Here is a 22,033-nt window from a genome sequence, read left to right on the forward strand (position 1 = left end):
AGACTGTACATGGAATGTTTCTATCCTTCATGCAAGACTTCAGTTATGTCTGAACTGGGTGCAGAGGTTAGTTTTACAGCAAAGAAATTACTGAAGTAAATACCAGAGCAAGGCATTAATCAAGAGCAGCAAGAGTCAGAATAAGGAACTGGGGGAAGGAGAAGGAATTTGTACATAACAACATGATGCATCACAGCTATGCACTCTACCCACAGATCCAGTTCACTCTTGCATTTCCTCTGTCATATCCATTTGTGTCCTCACCCAGACTCAATTTAGAGTGGGGTCTGTAGAACTAGTAGCTACTAACTACCCCCACCGGCTTCAGTGAGAACATAGCTTATCAGCACCTCACAGGATCAGGCCAAAAGCCCTTTGAGGCGGCAGCGTTAGGCCACATTTCCACAATAGTTTTAAGGGTATGCTGCAACTCATTAGAAGACAGAGTCAGAGGAAGAGCAGCCTCTGGATGGGGCACAGTTTAGGTTTGTAGAGTTAGGTTATTTTTATATCAGTTTTGCTATTAATTTTAATTCTCTATTTTCTTTCCCTCCCCTCCTCAAATCTGTTAAAGAAATTTACTTTTTTTGGGGGGGGCGGGGGGGGGAGTAATGGCAGGAGGGAATACTGGCCAACACCTCACTTAGCCTCATTTTGGAGCTGCAGTAATCTGGGAACGGAAGCAGGATTTTTTACTGCAAACTTTTACAAATGACTTCCATGTTTTCCCTGTTTTAATCCCCATACCCTCTTGCTCACACATTCCCAGCCCCTCCTACCCAAAAGGGACTGTTTCAGCCCTCTGAGACGGAAGGTCTCATTTATCCTGGCCACAATACCCCTGCCCCCCCCTCCCCACCCCCCTCTTCTGCCAAAACACTCTAGCAGAGTGAGCTACCACCCTGCTAGTAGGGGCTTCTGGTACAAGAGTTGAATGCTCAAGGCTTCCGACTCACTGTATTAGCTATTGGTCTTTCACTTTTCCCACTTTCACTAGTTCACGTCTCCCAGTCTCCCACTAATCTTCATTCTTTGTTTCTTTCTCTACCTTTTAGACTATTTCTGTGTGATGGGAAGTTTGAAGAAAGGGTTAGATAAAGAACATTATACTAGGCCAGGCTCACAACCAACTCATACAAAATGTAAGGCATAGAGAGCACATTTCCAAAGCTGTTAACTGCTATGACCTAAATCTCTCTTCATTATTTTTTTGTTGTCTCTTGATACCACTGCCTCTATTTTTGCTTCAGATAATTTCTCTTTATTCTCCCTTCGAGAGCAGATGATGTGCACCAGCCATCAACTGATGTTAAAGATATGTGGCCCCATCCTTAAGGGATTCAATACATCAGCTTCTACCAGACAGACTAAAAAAAAAAAATCTGCTTTTTTTTTTTTAAATAACCCTAAATACATCAGTGAGAGACTGAAACTTAACATGCTCTTAATATGAAGTTATTGATTATCATCATCTGTTTCATCATCATTTCTTTAACAATACATAAGGACACCAAACATAAGCTCCTTAACAACAAGATTTACAACTACATAAGTGTATCACTCTGCAGCATTACACAAAAATCATCACTGAAGAATGTGCCCTCATTTCCCTCACTGCAACAAACCCATGGATAAAACATATAGAAGGGCCTACCCTCCTAAGTCATTTAAGTCCCATTGACTTTCAGTGAGAATTAGGGTCCTAAATTGCTTAGGCAGTTTTGAAAATTGTATTCCTCCCCCACCCCCAACATCCTGAGCCATTCTCTATAAGACAGATGGCCTCTGAATTTCTGAACCATGGAGCACACTCAGGGGATACCTTACATGCAACTCTTTTATAATGAAAGGGGTGCAGCAGGGTTGGGAAGACATAAATTAATCCAGAGCATCCTCTGCTGATCTCAGCCACAGTGCTCTCTCAGGTTGGCAGGTCCCAGACCATCAAAAGTGAACAGGACACCTAAAGTCCAATCAAGCTTCAAATCAATACAACATGCCCAGCTAGTGTATTTTATCTAACCGTGACAGAGGTTATTAGTTCTTTCAAGTGCTAATGCTTTAACTAGAGCAAATGCTCAAGCAGTCCCAATTACAATATTATATGCAACAGGAAAAAAATACTGTCTATACACTGAGAAGCAATAGAAAGAGCACAGCAAGAAGCCCGTCTCAAACCATGCCTCCCACCATCCGCGTTGAATTTGTACAGACACAAAGTAAATACCACAGTTAAAACTGAAAGGTCATGTCTGGCTCACCTCTTTGAGATATTAGAATCTGGTCCCTCAGGTTGCCTCCAATTAGCTCCTTTAACAGGCATCCACCAGGGAGCAGCTGCAACCTGAAAACAGGCCAAGTAGAATCAAGAAGAATGTTGTAGGTCTTCTAAATTCCCAGTCACAGGCTATTCTGGGAAACATCCAAGTGACAACAGTGAAGAAGTGACTACACCTAATTTTTAAGCTCACAGCTCAGAAACCTGTCTACTGCCTCCAAACCCACTGTGTGGAAGATCATCTCTAACCAACTGAGAGCCATATGTTTAGTCTACAGCGTTAATGACCAAACAAAAGCCAGTGCAAGTATGGAATAATAAACTATGGAGAATAGCAGAGGGGAAATGAAGTGACTGAATCTGCAAAGTTCTTTTAATGACTGCTTTTCACTAATATTGACCTGCTTCAGATTTTGAAGGGATTGAGAGAAGCCCAATGTTTTCCCAAGTCTCTGATGTTATGAACTATAGCTCGCTTCCCGAAAATACAACCTTGAGCAGGCTATTCATGTCTGACAGCTCTGTCTTCTCACCAATTTCCAGCTGTATTTTTTGCATCCTGAAACTATTTGTGAAGCTTACCCAGGTTGTCTTATAGACTATTTTAGACTTTTTTGAGCACATCATGCTGGTAAATCAGATTTCAACTAAGCATCACAGCAATCTCTTTGCAGTGCTGTGCAATGTTATATCCTGTCCCTGCTATGGCTAAAGAGTTTATTTTTAACTTGTTCACCAGTTTAGTCTGGCAGCTTCTAACTCTAGAATCAGTATTTTTGGGACTATTAAACAACACCCTGAGGACTTCCGCCAATTAAGGTCAAGACTTCCATTTAGCACACTTGTCATTTTCTTTCCAGTTAATTAAACTCACTAGTCTGGATCTGCAGTATTTGCTATCAACTTCCAGTAGATGGAGACAGACGAACCACAAAAATAATCTCAATTTTAATATCTTGGAACTGTTTTTAAGATTGGCATTACTTTGCCAAATACAAACACTTCATGACTGCATTAGTGTGCAATGTTTCTCTAAACAGAATGGTAAGTTGTTTCTGTAGTTGTTATAGTATAAGGATCATAACATCGTTCTTACTTCAAAAACAGCTATGAACAATACATACAGAAGAGTTGTATTACAGTTTACATATAAACTATTGCTGCCTACTTCAATGAAAGCACCTTGTGGCAAGTTGAGGAAAAAGGTAATGTCTGTTTAGGTCACAGGAAGTACAAGTGGAAGAGCTAAGTGAAATAACCCAGACCTGCCCCAAAATGGGTTGGCATAGTAGGCTTTCAGAGAAAGATTACATATGCATATGAACAAGAACATCCACAGTTATATTAACTAGGATAAGGAAAATCATGATGTAAAACTCTCAGTGCTTTAGTATGTAAGCAACCACCAACTGCCTAGGTTAAACGAAGGCAGTACAGCCAGTGGATAGAGCATAGGACTGGGGCGCAGGAAACAGGTTCTATTCTGCCACTGGCCTTTTGGATGACCTTCATCAAGTCACTTCACCTTTGTTCCTTAAAAAAAAAAAAACGAGGAGTACTTGTGGCACCTTAGAGACTAACAAATTTATCTGGGCATAAGCTTTCATGGGCTAAAGTCCACTTCATCAGATACTTGCAGTGGAAAATACAGAAGATAGATATACACACACCCATACACAGAACATGAAAAAATGGGTGTTGCCATACCAACTCTAATGAGACCAATCAATCAATTAAGGTGGGCTATTATCAGCAAGAGAAAAAAAACTTTTGTAATGACAATCAAGATGGCCCATTTCAAACAGTTGACAAGAAGATGTGAGTAACAGTAGGGGGAAAATTAGCATGGGGAAATATGCAATAACCCATCCACTCCCAGTCTTTATTCAAGCCTAATTTAATGGTGTCCAGTTTGCAAATTAATTCCAGTTCTGCAATTTCTCATTGGAGTCTGTTTTTGAAGTTTTTTTGTTGAAGAATTGCCACTTTTAGGTCTGTGACTGAGTGACCAGGGAGGTTAAAGTGTTCTCCAACTGATTTTTGAATGTTATAATTCTTGATGTCTGATTTGTGTCCATTTTTTTTTTGCGTATAAACAGTCCAGTTTGGCCAATGTACATGGCAGAGGGGCATTGCTGGCACATATCACATTGGTAGATGTGCAGGTTTACAAGCCTCTGACGGTGTGGCTGATGTGATTCAGTCCTATGATGGTGTCCCTTGAATAGATATGTGGACAGAGTTGGCAATAGTCTTTGTTGCAAGGATAGGTTCCTGGGTTAGTGTTTTTGTTGTGTGGTTGCTGGTGAGTATTTGCTTCAGGCTGGGGGGCTGTCTGTAATCAAGGACTGGCCTGTCTCCCAAGATCTGTGAGAGTGAAGGATCGTCCTTCAGGATAGATTGTAGATCCTTGATGATGCGCTGGAGAGGTTTTAGTTGGGGGCTGAAGGTGACTGCTATTGGTGTTCAGAAGTCCTCCCCTTCTATCTTTCCACTGCATGCATCTGATGAAGTGGGCTTTAGCCCACGAAACTTATGTCCAAATAAATTTGTTAGTCTCCAAGGTGCCACAAGTACTTCTCGTTCTTTTTGCTGACACAGACTAACACGGCTACTACTCTGAAACTTTGTTCCTTAGTTTCAGATAATGATACTGATCTTTGTGAAGCTCTCTTAGATCTACTAATGAAAAGCGCTATATAAGGCCTAGGTAGTAATAATGAGAAACTTCCCTTATGAACAGGTTATTCTAGAATTGCCCATCTTGGGGTTACTTCCTGCGAAGGATGTGCTACTGCCCCCACTCAGAGACAAGGTACTGGACTAGGTGGATGAGCAGCCTGAACCAGTACAATCTGAAAGCTAGCAGCAGCTTCCCTGGAGAAGCATGATGCCATTTATGCTACTTGCACCCATAGGGATTAGCAGTGAGGAGGGAAAGGTATTTGAAAATGTTAAATGTTTCAACCATATGTGCTCTATGGTTCTGACCCTTCCTCAGCATTGCTTAAATGGAAATTTCAGAAGAGGGAATAAACGGCAGTGTGACAAAAGGAAGTGGTTAATACATTGCAAAAGTACACCAGAAAAATGAATCCTCACAAAAACTTGCAACATCGTTTTCCCCAGCTAAAAGTGGGGTTTGAGCCCAAGGTTCATGGCTAAAGATCTTGCCCTAAACCATATAATGAGTCAGTGGCAGAACTGGGATTTGCTGACTTCCAGCCCTGAGATCAACCCACCACACGACAGAACCTCTCCAGTGAGGAACCTTGGAATATTCTTGAGTTGTGCATAAGAGCACTTGAACCCCTAGAACAGATGTTCTCAAACTTGGGGATAGGCCCCCCCCCGGGGGAGGCATGGAATGTATTCTGGGGGGCATGAGAAGCTTGGGGAGGACTTACTGTGCACATTTTACCCTCAGCAATGAATAACTAGCAAAGCTCTTTTGTCCAGACATATCAAGTCCTCAGATGCTGCTGTGCATTGTGATGAATTTGTTAAACTTGCACTGTACGTTAATCCCTTTGTTACAACAGGGATTTAGTTGTAAGCATTGACCACAATTGCCATTTTGCTTTTGCTCTTATTACAACAGACTGTTGGCTCTGTTTGGATCAGTGCCTTCCTGTTTTTAATATTTAATGAGAGTTGCATGTTGATTTTTTTTTTTATCATTATATGTACTTGTGTGGCAGGAGGATGGGGGGTGTAAACTACTACACGATCAAAATAAATTTGAGAATCACTGCCTCAGAAGCATGGTCGAATTCCAGGCAGAGAGAGAAGCCTAGAACTCTCTGTGGACAGGAAGTGGTCACACACAGGTGCCTGAAACACTTTCCTTCAAAATGCTGGAATAGAAGATGTCTGCATTAAGTGCAGGAGACCAGGATGGTTCTCAGCAGCCTGGAGACCAAAGCTTTCTATCTCACAGAGTGGGGTTCCATTTAAATTTGGCCTGTTATGCATACCCCAGAAGGCAATCACAACTCTCAAAGAGCTTGTGCTCGTCTCCCAGTCTGACAACTACAAAAAGGAAGCAGACACGCTAGTGCAGCTCAGGCATGCTAGTGCTGTTCTCAGTCAGAGGCCTGCCCTTTCTGAGAAGTGTAATAGCACACTCAGCCTCTCACTAAACTTCGTGACTCCCTTATGGAGGATTCCAATGATCCCAATTGGAGGAAAACCCTCCACTTTAGACCGCCAGCTCACTTTCCCCAGCACAGACTGGCTGTAGTTTCATTTACTAGTATCAGATGAGTGAATTCCAAAACTGACACTATAGACCAGGGGTTCTCAAACTGGGGGTTGGGACCCCTCAGGGGGTCATGAGGTTATTACATGGGGGGGGGGCATCACGAGATGTCATCCTCCACCCCAAACCCCGCTTTGCCTCCAGCATTTATAGGGTGTTAAATACATTTTAAAAAGTGTTTTTAATTTATAAGGGGGGGAGGGTCACACTCAGAGGCTTGCTGTGTGAAAGGGGTCACCAGTACCAGAGTCTGAGAACCCATGCTACAGACTACATTTAAGCTAAAAGACTGATTGTATGCAACTTTCTTGCATTTTCTCCTTGTCTCCTAAATTTGGGATCTTTGACGCATAGTATAGAAGATTGAAGCCCAACTATCTCCATTTGAGAGCTGGTGGTTACTGAAAGTTAAAGGGACATTCACGTGCCAAGAGAACTTGACAGAACCTTACTTAGATCTCTTCCGTAGTTTCACAGGAACTGAAAAGCGCATACTGTGACTTTTTTTTTAAGAAACTGCTAGATTTAAAAAGATGAAGTCTGTAGTGGACTGTTGTATCCTTATCCAAAAGGAAAACTTGCAAGTGACTAAGAAGCATTTCTTTGTGCACAAATAGCGAACACATGCTTTCAATCTGAATGGTGTATGGCAACAGAGAAAGAAGAAAAAGTCTCTCCACACGAAAGCACTGCACGTCTCTCTTCTGTTTCTGGTTGTGCTGAACTGAACACCAAAGGTCAGCCAGTTTTTACAAACAATCAGATTTTCAGAAGATACACAGATGAAGTATTCAAACAGGGTAACAGTTATAGACTAGGTATACCACAACCTCCAGATTAGTTTCCAAATGACAATTAAGTCAATCATTTATTGACATTCTCAACTAATATGCATTGCACTTCTCTTTCCAAAAAGAAAAAAGTTACATGCATTTCAAACTTCTCAGAATGCTTTAAACTGCTCTAACTCTAATCAGCACAAAGGCTAATTTGATAAGAGAACAGACAAAAATTGTGTTAAAGCTAATGTTTAAAATCAAATGTACACAAGTTAAGGAGGAAGGTATTGTACATCTGGGGTCAGGCTTGAGTTACGAGAGATTACAAGTTTCGGTTATAAGGTTCACAAGATGCATACATAGTACATAACCAGCATAGACCAAGATTGGGGTGTGGGAGCTTTTTAAAGAGTCAGTGAATAAGTGATCTCGGATATGCCACCCATATAATGTATTTAGAGCCCAAGCCAGTGTTGGTGTAGCGAATAGGTACATGGGTGGGGTGTGTCCCTTGGTTCGTCAGGGAAGAGAGGAAGTGGGTTATTTCCCTGACCAGCGGTTTTGTTTACTTGTCCTAGTATTGATGGTCTCCCATGATGTGCTCCATGCAAATGTCTCTGAACCACCTGATGATGTCGGACACCATGAGCCATCTCATGAGCCGGTCGTAGTGCCGACCGACTCCACATGCTCTCGGCACCGGCTCATTGTGGGGGTCCCATACGCCCAAGGCTCCCACGAGTAGGGTGCGGATCTGGACCTCATAGCCCTGGGCTCTTAGCATGTGAGCCAGCAGGGTGTATTTCAACACCTTACGAGCTTGGGCCTTGTGGAACACCGGGGACCTGTTTTCAAATGACACCATGATGTCCACCATGAGGATCTACAATCCCCATCATTTAATACTGCAAACCTTCTCATACCACTAAGGAGCTTAATTGCTTTCATAATGCCTGACATTCTCATGCTTCAGATCTAGACATGTTCCATAGACTGGGTGACAGATTCAGTCTGCAAAAACAGAACATATGCTTCTGAACAGTAGGTCCAGAAGGGATAATGAAATAAGATATCAACCATTTCACTTTGATACACTCTTTAATCTGCAATATAGACCACAGGTTCTCTATTAGCAAAATTATTCTTTCTTCAAAAAATAAAATAAAGTCTAAGAAAAGTCACTTTTATTGAAATGTTTGTTCAAGCAGTTTAAGTGGATAACAGCTCTGAAAACAGGACAACTATTTTTATAACTATAAGGATGTTGTTTTAGAAAGGCTCAACAGTAGAATACTTTATATGGTTAGTTCAATCACCTGAATATTTACATTCCCCATAGTCTCTGCTGTAGAACTAAAATCTCTAAGAAACCACAGTGAGGGCTACAGTACACTCCTCTCATGAAATTGTGCAGACAGGAGGACACAATTTAATCATACTGCAAGGAGAATCATTAAAAACAAACTCACTCCTACAAGTTCTCCCACATCCATGAAGCAATTTGCGGAACTGAGGCGTAGTCAGCTACTGCCACCTTCAATTAAAAATGAAATTTCTCAGAGTCCTACTTACTTTTCCAGAACAGTCTGTGAGTCCCTTATTCCACCAATAGCCTCACTGACTTCCGTGGGACAAGTCAGCAAAAGCCAGCAGATTATTCTGGCCTTTGCCGAAAATATTGTCTAGTGATCCATTCTGCTTAGACAGGTTAGGGATTAGAAGAAGTGCTGTACTGCCAGGGCTGGAAACATTGCAGGGGAAAGGTCTGTTTGAAAAACAAACATTTCCCTTGGGTTTCTTTAAATGATCATGAAAACATTTTTATTTGTCTTGGGTTTGTAACAGTTTTAGAAAACTCATTTGCCCCAAATTTTGGCTGATAGCATCCCTTCAAATAAAATCTGGCAAATTGCTTTATGGATAGTAACACGTAACTGAGTAACCGAGGTTTGGCTTCTGAAATCTCATTTCTCAGGACTTGGTTCTTGAATGTGTTCTGTAGATCAGTTTGCAAGTGAGGCTGAATTTTTCATTTCACCCCAAATTCTAGTTCAGGGATGGTTAAACTTACTGACCCTCCAAGTCGCATATAACAATCTTCAGAAGTTCAAGACCTAGAGCAGGCCTGCCAGGACTTGCAGCTTCAGCCCTGCTCCTGCTGAAGCCCAAAGACCTCCCTCCCCGCTGGGCAGTAGCCAAAGGCGACGTGTGGGATTTTTGCCAAGATTTGCAGGCCCTGCTCAGTCGCCTGGTACTGCTGGGCCCCCTCCCTGCACAGCAGCTGCTGGAGCCTGCAAGCTGGGAGCTGCGGCTGTGAGGAGAGGCAGTGAAAAAGCCTGGGAGCTGCAGGGATGGACCTCTGGGTTAGAGGCTGGACATACCTGGGGGGACATGACTCAAGCTGCTGAGGGGCAGTGGAGGGGGGGCTGAATCTTTAAAATTGTGCCCCCCCCACCCCAGCAGGCACCAGTCTCCAGCAGAAACCTCTAACCCTGCCACAGGGTGCGAGGCCAAGTCTCCCTTCCCCGGCTCACGCCAGTCTGCTAGGTGGAGAATGGGGGAGCGGGGAAGGGGCCACTCCGCGAGCCGCAGTTTTACTGTGAAGAGCCACATGCAGCTCAGCCATCCCTGCTCTAGCTGAATTCATCTTCCACAAACCATCCCATGAGGCTACATGGAGTTCATGGTTCAATCTCATTTGGATGCCAGCGTCTAAGCTCCTTTTTTTGAATTGGAAAGTATTTAAATCATTGTGCTAAAACCTGAGAGACACACTTTGGGTTGGATTCACAAAGCAGCTTAGCTGTGGTGATGCTGAGCATTGCCATGCTTAACTATTAGGCACCTAGAAAATCACTGGGATTCCTGAAGCCTGACTGAGGTGCCTTGGCTCCCTATACAACGAATGGGGAGAGAGAAGCACCTCAGAATAGAATTCACAAAAGTCAACATGCTAGGAAATGGCCCACCTAAGTTAGACCAGGGATCGGCAACTCTCGGCACACGGCCCAGCAGGGTCAGCCCCCTGGCAGGCCAAGCCAGTTTGTTTACCTGCCGCGTCCGCAGGTTCAGCCGATTGCAGCTCCCACTGGCTGCGGTTCATTGCTCCAGGCTAACGGGGGCTGCAGGAAGTGGTGTGGGCCAAGGAATGTGCTGGCCGCCACTTCCCACAGCCCCCATTGACCAGTGGGAGCCACGATCAGCCGAACCTGCGGACGTGGCAGGTAAACAAACCACACTTGCCTGCCAGGGAGCTTACCCTGGCGGGTCCCAGGCCAAAGGTTGCCAATCCCTAAGCTAAACAATAGGAGACAGATGTGTCCCAAGCTCCATCTCCACCCCACTCAGAGTTGGGATTCTCTGCTTGGGATTCTCAGCTGCAAACCTCTCTTGCCATTAGGCTCCTGCACTGTTTTTGCATGGGGGGCAGCACAAGAGGTGGCCTTGGAAAAAATGCAGTCCCATGCCAGGCATCTGGCTCCCTCAGCCCCAGAGCTATGCATCAACTGCAGGAAAGATAGGTGCTTCTTTAAGTCACCTGCTGACCCAGCAAGCATGTTCAGAGCTTGCCTACCAGATCAGGCCCCTATACATAAGCATAGGGGGAAGAGGAGACGGGCAGAATCTCTCTTTGCCCCAGTGGTTAGGGTACTCACCTGAGATGTGGGGCAGCCCTAGTTCAAGTCCCTCCTCCACCTGAGGGGTAGAAGGAATTTGAACAGGGATCTGCCACCTCACAGATACATGCCTAACCACTGGGCTATGAGATATTCAGGCCATTCTGCACCAACGTGGAAGGTTCATCTCTCATAGGCATCAGTAATTGTAGCAGCCACTGTGCGCTCAATTTCACTCGCACAGTCCAGGCTGCTAGAATCAATGTTTATTAAGACTGCACTGTGGCTACCATATGTAGGTCAATTTGAATGGTTACTATTAGCTCCCATCAAGGTCCTGCCCCAGGTCAGAGTCTCAAATAGATTAATGTAGTGCAGTGACAAGGCTTGCTGTCTCCGACTTGAGTCGTCTTTTCAGATGGAGAGATTAAGGATACACAGCCCTGGAATATTATTATTTCACCTGTTCTGCAAGAGATTTCCTTACCTAAAGGGTGTATTCCATTGAGCATAAAGATCCTGTCCTGTCTCTCTGACACATACATATGCACCCCTCCTTTCCTGTAGGACTTGGGGAATTTTTAACAGGCTACAGTTGTACATGTGGTCCCTATATTTAAAACAAGCCCCCACCCAAATCAAACAAAGGTCTTCAGATAAATGCACCTTCTCCCTTCACTTGAGCCAGACCTCTCCCCAGCTAGCCCTTTCTTTTCTATAAATACACTGAAAATGGCACCGATATGACCTATTTCTATTCAACACACCATCTCCATAGCAACAATCATATGTTAAATTGAAACAGATGTAACTGACTGCAGAGAGACACATTACAATGTAAATAGTGTGAAACTAAATATTGCATCAAGGCTCAAGACAAAGAAGAGACCTTTTCTAGTCACCCTTCTGACAGATACCAAGGTTGTCATAGTAGCGGCCTGAAAGAGTCAATCTACGGATGTGATTGTTATTCTTGCGTTGTTGCGGAATATTTTGCAAACACAAAGAGCTGGAAACAAACACTCTATAATTACACAAATAAATTATATTTCATTCTCATTCTTAAAACTAACTCCACCAAATCTGAAATTAAATACATTCATATTAGTGAATTAGAAAGGTAAAGTCACTAACTTTTTTCTTCCACCGGATCGCTCTCTTACGGCGTTGCTGGCTCTTGCAATTCTATCATAACTCACAATATTGATTGTTTTTCTCAAAGCCCCAGCACCTGAAGTCCTCTGACTGCATGAGAAGCTCAGCTTTCACTTACAAGTAAATAAGTAAGTTTCCAGCCTTTAACACTGGAGTAAAGCTTAGAAAAGGGCCCTTTTACAGGCCCCAAAACAGACTGCAAATGAAAATCATGAGACTTCAAAACTAATAGAATTTAAGAAAAATCTCTTGAAGTAAAACCAAAATTTTACTTTGACGTAGGGACCTTTTCCTTCACAGAAGCATAAACTGTGCTGTATTATTCATATACAGAGCAGGTGTGCAGCTCCGAGAAAAGCAGACAAAGTTCACACTGCAATGAACCAATCAAGTTCTGGTGGTCAGGAAGTTTTTTGGGTTAACTTTGCAACCAACAAAAGGCTTCTCTTTCAGCAACAGCAGCAGGAGCACTGGCAAGACTACTACATTTTTGCTCTGCAATTTGCCCCTGAGCTTGCTGGATGCATTTGAAGCGTGCTGCTCTTTGCTTGCTCTTTGGCAACATATACGGAACTCCAGAAAGACCTATGGGTTTCTATTTTTCCAGTGGTTCAGCAATCCCTGGTCATCCACAATCCCATGCAGTACAGATGTACACTGTGTGCTGCTGACTGTGACTGAAGTAGTCAGAGTCATCCTGCAACCGATTAACATCATAATCCTACCATTTCTATAGAAAAAAGAATCAGTGGTATTGTCATCTTGTATCAGTAGACAGCTCTAAATGTTTCAATATTCTGCAACTAGTAGACTACTAATTCCAAAAGTATCCCAGAAGCGTAAATGCAACAGAGAATGTCCTATAGGACACAACATTTAAGTAACCCATGGTTTAGTGATCTCATCTAGAAAGTATGATATCTGCCAAACACAGAAAAAACAACAAAACAAAAACAAAAAAATCCCCAACCCTGCAAAGGCACTAAACTGTCCTCCTTAAAACTCATCTTTGACCCTCCTCTCTCTGGTACCTCCGAGCACGTCACCTTAGGTGACAGGCCTCTTGCCTCCCTCTGGGACAGAATCCAGCAATTTCCCCTCTTAGGCTACAGCCTCCTGAAACCAACTGTGACTGCTCAGCAGGCCTGACTAGATTCAGCTCCCCTGCAAGACTCCCCTTATCCCAGAACCATCTTTTCAAAGCAAAGTATTGTTTAATCTCGACAGTAGGAACACAGCCTACCAAGAGAAAAGGGTTTAACACAATCAACAGTCTGTATATACCTAAAACTCAGGCAGGCCTGCTCAGCTGCCTTCCCCCTCCACCCCGCTTCTGGGTCTGGAATTCAGTCTGATTCTCCACAGACCCCATCTCTCCCCCTGCACATCACAGACCCTCAATTTATCACACCCAAACAAACTTCTTTGTTCACAGTTTCCAGCCTCTTTTTTTCCATATCCTGAGGTTATGAGTAGGGATTCAGCATGGTGGAGCTAAAACTTCAAAGAGATTGACACCCGCATTATCTTTAAAGCATCCCTTGTAACCATATAGCAAACACAAACAAACATATAAATAATAATAAAATACAGGCAGCTTCCACAATGAGCCCGATCGCAACACCCAAGAATGCTTCAATGTAAGGACTGCTGCTTATTATACAAACAATTGTTCAATTATTACCTTGTCCTCCCCATTAGTCTCATCCTAAATTTAGATTCTAATTCTTCAGGGAAGAGAATACGGATTTTTGTTATGTTCACACAGTGTCTAGCACAATAGGGCCTTGATCCACAAGAGGCACTTCTAAGATTAGAACTATCTTAACTTATAATAATATTGAACAGGTTTGTATACCAAGGGGAGGTGGAGGGGGGGGGAAATAGAGTTTGATGGTCTAAAACCTGATTCACAGAGGGCAACATTCACAATAAAAATCCACCTGGATATTATTTTTTACTCCTAGTGACAAGATAATCCCAGTTTGCAGTTATCAGTCCACGGACATTTCCAGACCAAACATTAAATGCCTCCTAGAAGAAATGGAAAGCATATAAATCCATACATTTAACATTGTATAGCTCCCTTGTTCTGAAACTGAGTCACAAGTTTTCTTCTGACCCAAAAGCAAAAAAATAAATAATAAAAAAAAAAAATCAAGATGTCAGAGTTTATCTTCCCCAGACCTGGAATGACAAGCTCCCACTTCTTTCCAGTGAATACATTTAGGAACCCTTTGATTTACATTGTATTGAGAGGGGAATACAAGGTGTCATCCTTGTTACTTTCTTCACGGCAGCTGCACAAAGAGCTGAAAGCTTGTGCATTTTTCTCTTAACAGCTTGCCAAGCTCTTTACTGTCAAGTATACCTTAGTATCTTTCCACTGAGCAGAGACAATCCTTGAGCTTACTTGTTCTAATGTACATTTGTTAAAAACGATCCAGGAGTGGAGTAATAGCACCATGCAAACATCCCCCCATGCTGCTCTGCCAAGAGACCTCTATCCCGAACAACCACCCCAACTACTGTAGTACTAAGCTCTCATACTCCGCCACTGTATCTCAGTTATGAGTTACAACACCTCCCATCATTCAAGACCCCAATTAACCATAACAAACCACCTAAATTATGACCTACAACACTTCTATTTTGGATCTGCTCCTTTATTATGTAAAGGAGTTATGCGAAAACCACTTAGAGGACTCAAGTCAGGGTTTGACCCTTGATCTCCAGGAAATCCAAACCCAATGTTTTGACTGCTAAGTTATCCCATCTTCTGAGCTGGTTCGCTAGCTTGTGCCAAGTCATCTTAGCCATATCTGATCTACATGCACTTTTCCAGAGCTGCCTTTTTAAAATATGAGCTATCCTTTAGCACATGGCCACCTGCTCCATATTATGAGGATTGCCTCCCTGCTTCCAGAGTCCTTTTCTTTTGGATTCTCTGATCACTGAGCTAGGCAAATAACCTCTCCTTGTCAGACAGTCAAACACCATTGGGTTTGACATCTATCTTTGGTCTCATTTAGGTGTTTTATGCCATATCAATGCTGCCACAAGAACATAACTCCCTGAAGAATTTTCTCACTACATTCACACCTCACTTTTATTGCCTAAGGACTTGCCACACCAAAAAAAGCCAAACTCTCAGAAACAAAAAACTGACACTTTTCTCTAGTGGATCAGGCCAGGGTCCCTTAGGTCTGGTATTGTGCTCTATGTTCACTCCAGCTTCCCCTTCAGTTTGGTGGCAAGGGGTTCCCTCTAGCATATCCGCCTTCAGGATGCATTATACGCTGTGTGATTTACAGGGATGTTAGCAGCATCCACAGGAGATACTTGTGGCTCCAAAGCTCATGTGCTGTACTACACATGCTGAACACATCAGCTGACCCACTTCTGCAAAGACATGAAACAAGCCTTTTTAACTCTGTCATCTTCCTGATTATTGATTGTGGTGACCCATGAACTCATGCCACTTAGAAGTCCTTTCTGTGCTTTATTTAGAAGCTTACCTTATTTCTGAATAGATTGCTGTTTAGCTGCTTGTTTTTATGTATGTTTAAGTTTTATTCGAGTGAAATTATAAGATCACACCCCTTAACTGCATCTTTTATTTTACGCCCCTCCAGCCCCAAGAACCCTGCAGTTCTTTCCAGCCACACTCAGAAACCTGGGCTTTCAGGTGCTGTTATTTTTACTCAGGTGCTGTCACAACTACATCAATTGTGAAGACATGATGGACTCTAGACACAAACTCATTTCACTATGGTGTGCAAGCAATGGGATTACATTTGGTAAGGACAGTGCACCTGTAGGTGCAGACATTTTCTAGCCCAGCACACTGCGTGGATGCCAATTGCATGGGCAGCCCATGATAATTCCCTCCATTCTCTGCAGGGAAGGATCCAACGCCTATCGTGCTCTGCCAACTGATGGGTCCTTTGGAGGGACCAGTACTGATTTCAGAAAAATCTACACTACATGGAAATCCAGCATCTAAGGTAACCAGCAAGACCACCAAGGGGTCGATATCCAATTTGAATAGAGGGCCAGCAACTCCAGCACAATCAAATCAGTCACTTCTGCTGCAAGAAATAGAGCTACTTCACCACAACAAGACCACAGTACACATTTCCTTGCCACCTCTATTAGCTTCCCCACTCCTCAGTGACTTAAACCAGACTCAAAGCTTATTGGGGGTGACTGGGAACCTCTGAATTATTCACTGTCAATCTCTGTCTCACTTGGATATCGAACAAAACAAAACCACTCCAAACTGAACACTACAGACCTAGTGATACAGTAAAACAATTTTCTTATAAGCTACTTCTATAGGCTCAATGCCAATGAAGTACTAAAAGACATGCCCATCCCTTCTGAGTGAATCACCCATTTAGGATATTCTCCAGGCAGGCTAATTCTCTGTCTACACCAATGTAACTCTTTTCTAGCTGCATACATGCAAGTCATAGGTGCTGGAACTAGGTGTGATGGGAGTGCTGCTGCCCCCCCAGCTTGAAGTGGTTTCCATTATATACAGGGTTTACAGTTTGGTTCAATGACTGTTGCACCCCCACTATACAAATCATTCCAGCACTCCTGTTGCAAGTCTTTGTTTAGGCAAATGTAAGAAGATGCTCCTCCTCCTCCCAACCCACATACAGTGCTTGTTCAAAACTACAGACATTTTCTTTACTTTCTTGCAGCAACACAACCAAGGCGTCACAGGAAATATCCTACTCTAAACCAAAAGTCCACAATTTCAAGCATGGTCCAATGGATAGAGAGTTGGACTGGAACTTGAGACCTGGGTTCTATTCCCGACTCTGCCACTGACCCACTGTATAACCCACAAGTCATCTGTCTGTGACTGTTCCCTCTCTCACTTTTGCTCCTGGAGCAGGGACAGTCTCTCACCTGTATTGGAGCAGAATCTAGCACAATGGGGCCTTGATCTTGGAAGGGTGTCACTGTCATACTAATAATAAGTCGCTATCACTGCTACTATAGTCTCCTGTATGGAAATCGATAAATCCTGATCACACAAATGAAAATCACCTGTTTAAAGCTGGATTCCCTACTATGCAGCTGATTTGAAGGTTGTGGGGGAAGAGAAGATCAAAAGTTGCTTTTCCACTTTTTATTTTCTAGACCCCACACATTTTAGGGTATACTTTTGTCTAAACTATTAACAGCGGCTTAAAAAATGCCAAACCACAAGGAAGGCCAGTCACTGCTCCCCTGGGCAGCCTGCCAGTGTAATCAGCACAATATCTTTTTCCATGCCTAACCCGAGGATGTTCTGCATGCCAGTGACTTAGAAGACATCCTAATAATAAATACTGAAAAACAAAAGGACAGTCCTCTAAAAGTTACTCTAACCAAATACGGAAAATCCATGTGGGGAAGCAGCAGAGAGGACCAGTTTGGGCTCCATTCCAGTTCTTCAGCACAACTCTGCTTCTATTAGCATTGTGGCCAATACTCGACAGTTTGGATACAACATCAAGGCAAGCAGCTCCCAGATACACAGTATTTGTTTATACGAAAGACTAAGGCTAGGCTACAAAAGCACTCACTTTAAAATACTATAGAATGAGGTTGGTTTGCTTAACCACAACCTGCTTTGTAGATTTCTGCAGCACAGCACCAGAAGGCCAGTGTGGATTGCACACAACTCTGGAACATTCCCTGCCAGATTTTACATTCCCAGGCATACAAGCGATCCTAAATGGGATCCAGTGACTGTATTTCTTCCACCTTCAGCATTTGCACACATCAGTACTGGAAGCTTTAGGTGTTTTGGGTTTTTTTAAACTTTATTAAAATTCAATATGGTCTAATACCCCACAATTCCCAAGCTCTGGCACTGCATTACAAGACACCTAACAGCCCTACTCCGATCATATTTCTTTCCTTGTTTTAGTTAACAACAAAAAGCATAGGATATCCTTCAGTTTCAAGAATGATGGAACAAACTGCTATTATGCCATTTGCAACCCATCAGATTCACATCTGCTATGAGATGGAGTTTTCAAACTGTAGCTGAAAAGCCTCATAAGCTCTCCTTTTCATTTATAGGTTTTGGTTCTTCATATGGCAAGTAAAAGCGTGCAGTGTTTAATTTTACCTAGTGTTAGCATTTCTGTAGTGCTCTGTACAAGGTCCTTGCTCCTGGGCATAGCATTTTCCCCTAAAAGCACACTATGCACTTTGTAAGATGAATCACTTTTGTGAAGGTTAAGTGTTAAAATACCAAATCATGTGTCTTCAACAGTCTGCCAAAATAAAGATCTAAAACCCGCTCACGTGGTACCCTATGCAGATGTTTAAGGGAAATTTAATACTCTGCTGCTCCTCTTAGTGCTATGCTGCTAAAGGGGGAAACTGCTCCACCTTAAGCAGAGAGGAAAGGTTGCAATCATCTATGCAGCACCAGAACACTGCAGTAATATGCCTCTCTTTTGGAGGTGCGGGGGAGGAGGGGTAGCAAGCCACTTGTAGAAGGGTTTTGTTTCTGCAGAGAAAGTCCACTTTGCTAAGTTCTATATTGCTCATTTTTAGGGCGTCCTTGATTTTATTTTATTTTTTTAAAAGGTGCTAGTTATTTAAAATCACTGACCACCACTTGATCTTCTCCAGAGGATTGCCGCACACTTTTTAGACATGAGGTAACCCTTACAACACCTTATGGTAGGTATTATCCTTTTTACAGGTGGGCAAACTGAGGCCCAAAAAGGTGAACTGATTTATTCACAGCAGATCTAGGAACAAAACATAAGAATTCCCATTGTCTGTCCCACTGACTAGCACATATTCCTCTATGACCTAAAATCTAGAGAAAGGCCCTTTGTCACAGGAAGGCCTATTTTAAGTATGTGGATTAATTTTTAACCATTCCCTTCAATCAGTAACTTTAGGCTTCTCTCCAATCCACTTTATTTCTGATAAATGGGGCTTGAGCCAGGAAAGCGTGGGCAGGTACTGTAATATATTAGACTACAAGCACTTTAGGCAGGGACCACCTTTCTGTTCTTTGTAAAATGTCTTGCACATGGGGTCCTACTCCACGACTGGGCTCCTAGGCACAGCCTCAATACAACTAATAATCTTGTCAAGTCACCATTTAGTCCACTCTTATGCCGATACTGATCAGAGCACTGGGGGCAGTTGGAACTGGAGACCAAGCCACATGCATTTTTAAGGAATCACTTATTCCCAATTTGAAGCTCAGGTCACTGGAGGTGACAGAGTAGCACACTACTTACCCTCCGTACTACCTAACCCTCAAAGCCTATTATTCTCCTCTTTGTCTTACTTAAATCCAAATCCTCATAGCAGATCCCAATATTCTTGTAAATGGATTAGGGTACACAGCACAATACTATTATTAATACTATTGCCTCAAGTCTTAAAGCATCCTTCTTTGTGGTCACTAGTCAGGCTCTCTACCAGTTGTAAACCACATTACTCACTGCTTGCTGGATTTCAGTCTTCACTTGTTCGCTCAACATACCCTCAAATACAAAGGAGTCTCCAAATTTCTCCGCCTAAAAGGAAAAAAATATATATACCGAATTCAAGCAGATCGTAGGAGTCCACTGGAAGCGTTTTACCCCTAAAATGCCAGCATAAGAAAGCATCAAGTGGGACCATTAAGGAGATAATAGACTTAATTTAATTCTTTCTAATAGGAATTTGGAGTTTGCTTTAAAGCAAACAATATACTGAGCAGAAGAACAGTGGATGAAAGGCCAAATTACCCAGGGATATAATTGTTCTTTAACAGTCACTGATCTAAAGTGCAGACTGACTGAATTAGTGGAACAGATGACAGCTCTAAGAAGTCCTGCAACCATTTCTACATCTATTAATTGGAAAGCTTTTTAATTGTCCTGATTTGCTTTTAAAAAGCAATACTGGAATGTACATAATATTAATAGTAAGGAATCTATTCCATTAACCTTCCTTTCCTTTGGAAGTCATACGAAAATAATTAAGTGGCATGGTTTACTCCTTTTCAATGCTCACTGACTCCACATACTTAGGTGTGGGCACAAAACCCATAGAAGACTATTAAATTTAACCCATTTATCTTAACATTCTATAAAGCCATCTCATTTTCAGAAGGAAAAACAACAGTGATTAGCCATTTCGCTAACTCACAATACATGAGGTCCACCAGCACAGCAAAAAGTATTTTAATACCTGGTTTGGTTTATGAGGAGAGCCAAAACAGGTTATTGGTAGCCAACAACTGTCTTTCTACTTCATTGCTTGAGTTTATCAAAACAGGCCACCCAGCTATGCCCACTGTAGTCAAGGTTGCAAACCATTGTAACCTTGTTTCCACATTCTAATAACTTTCTGAAAGAGTCAATTTTGGGACTGAAGATTCCTGTACGTTCACCACTCAAAATCCAGATTGTGCAGAGTTTGGACAAAATCCCTTCAGCCATTTGATTTAGCAACAAGGAAGAAAAAAAAAAATCTCTTTTCCTCCATCCCTTTCGCATCTGAAGAATTTCCAGCTGCTTTTTCCAGGGACAGGGCTCAAACTAGAGTGCCTGAAGTTTGATCTTGACAGAGGTCTTCACTGAGGACTAATTCCTTAGCTTGTTGAAAAAAAGTTAGTTTTGATTTAACAGGATTTATGAGCATCTGAAGATGGCTACCTGTGCATAAACAGAAAGCTACAGAAAATAATCACTACTGGCTATACTGGAGACCAAGTTAGCCTTTTGCTCAAGAAGATAAACTCATTAAGCTAGTATTATGTTTACCCGAGATAAATCAGTTATGCAGACAAATGTTTTTATAGACAACAGCTCAGCTGCTTCTCAAGAGCTTGTAGATTCAGTGCTGTTTACTCTAGCTCTGAATATATTTTTCCAAATCCCATGTACAAAGTGGCCTTGTGCCAGGGTGTTGAGTGGAACATCTAACCATTCCATTTGAAATCATCAAGTAGAGCCAGAAATAGATTTCATCCCACAAGATAATAATACAATGGGCATTGGAGTGTAAGGCACATTCCAGAAGCTGTTTGCAATGAAGAGCCTGTGTTCAAACTTAAATGGATTAAGTGACTTTACCTCAATTACTGAGCCAACAGCTGGTGAGTACAAATTGGTTACACTGATACAAGAACAGTCCTCTGCCTGAACTTTACGCAAGAAGGGTGAAGGATTCTCATCATCCAAACCAGTTTATCAATAAGATTCTGCTTCCAAGAGTGGGCCTCCTCTCAAGCCTGAATAGTTACTGATAACTTGATTTTGGCTAGATGGCTTACACGTATTACAGAAAGCACATCAGGCATGTCATCACAGCTTCTAAACTAACAGAAAAGATCTGGGCCTCCAGAGTGGGTTACTGTTTCTCAGAAGAGGAATGGATACCTTGTATTGCCCAGATTGCTAGAAAGCAGCCCTGTTTGGCCAGCCTGCAGTTTCTCCAGCTGTCTCACTGTCTGGAGTACTGTGTCAAACTCCTCCCTAGACACATTAAGGTGGTTTGTTAAAAGCATGCATTTAGCAATCTCAATCAGGGCCTGTCTATACCAAGGATACCTACTGGCATAGTTGCACTGGTCCTAACCCGTGCTGATGAGCAGCACCAGTAAAAGCAGGGTTTGTAGTGGCATGCCTTGCTAGGGTAACCCACACCAGCACAGGACATATACACTGGGGGGTTGCCTTACTACATCAGCCTAACTACACCAAGACACATCATTATAACCAGGTGTCTATCACCCACACTCAGTCTACACTGCTTTGCCTAAAGAAAGCCTGCCTGAATTCTAATACCTAGAGCCCTGCTGGAAATACAACACACCATATTCATAACTGGTTTAATGCCACTGAAAGCACATCAGGCACGAGTCTGGGCCAAGGTCTTCATCATGTGCTGTCTGTGGTCTATTCAGTTTAAGATA

At 42.6% G+C, this 22,033-nt stretch overlaps 1 protein-coding gene across 3 annotated transcripts in view; it reads right to left on the bottom strand.

Annotated features, from left to right (window-relative positions):
• Positions 1-22,033, bottom strand: part of SUMF1 (sulfatase modifying factor 1) — an 83,182-nt gene that overhangs the window by 42,729 nt on the left and 18,420 nt on the right. For all 3 annotated transcript variants that reach the window (XM_084635130.1, XM_084635128.1, XM_084635129.1), the window contains exons 3-4: positions 19,572-19,646; positions 2,262-2,344 (exon numbers count right to left, since the gene is read on the bottom strand). In XM_084635130.1, the coding sequence (XP_084491256.1) occupies positions 2,262-2,344; positions 19,572-19,646 (158 nt within the window). The remainder of the gene's footprint in view (positions 1-2,261; positions 2,345-19,571; positions 19,647-22,033) is intronic.

The sequence above is a fragment of the Lepidochelys olivacea genome, assembly GCF_965140295.1.
Source record: "Lepidochelys olivacea isolate rLepOli2 genome assembly, chromosome: 7".
NCBI lineage: Eukaryota > Metazoa > Chordata > Testudines > Cheloniidae > Lepidochelys > Lepidochelys olivacea.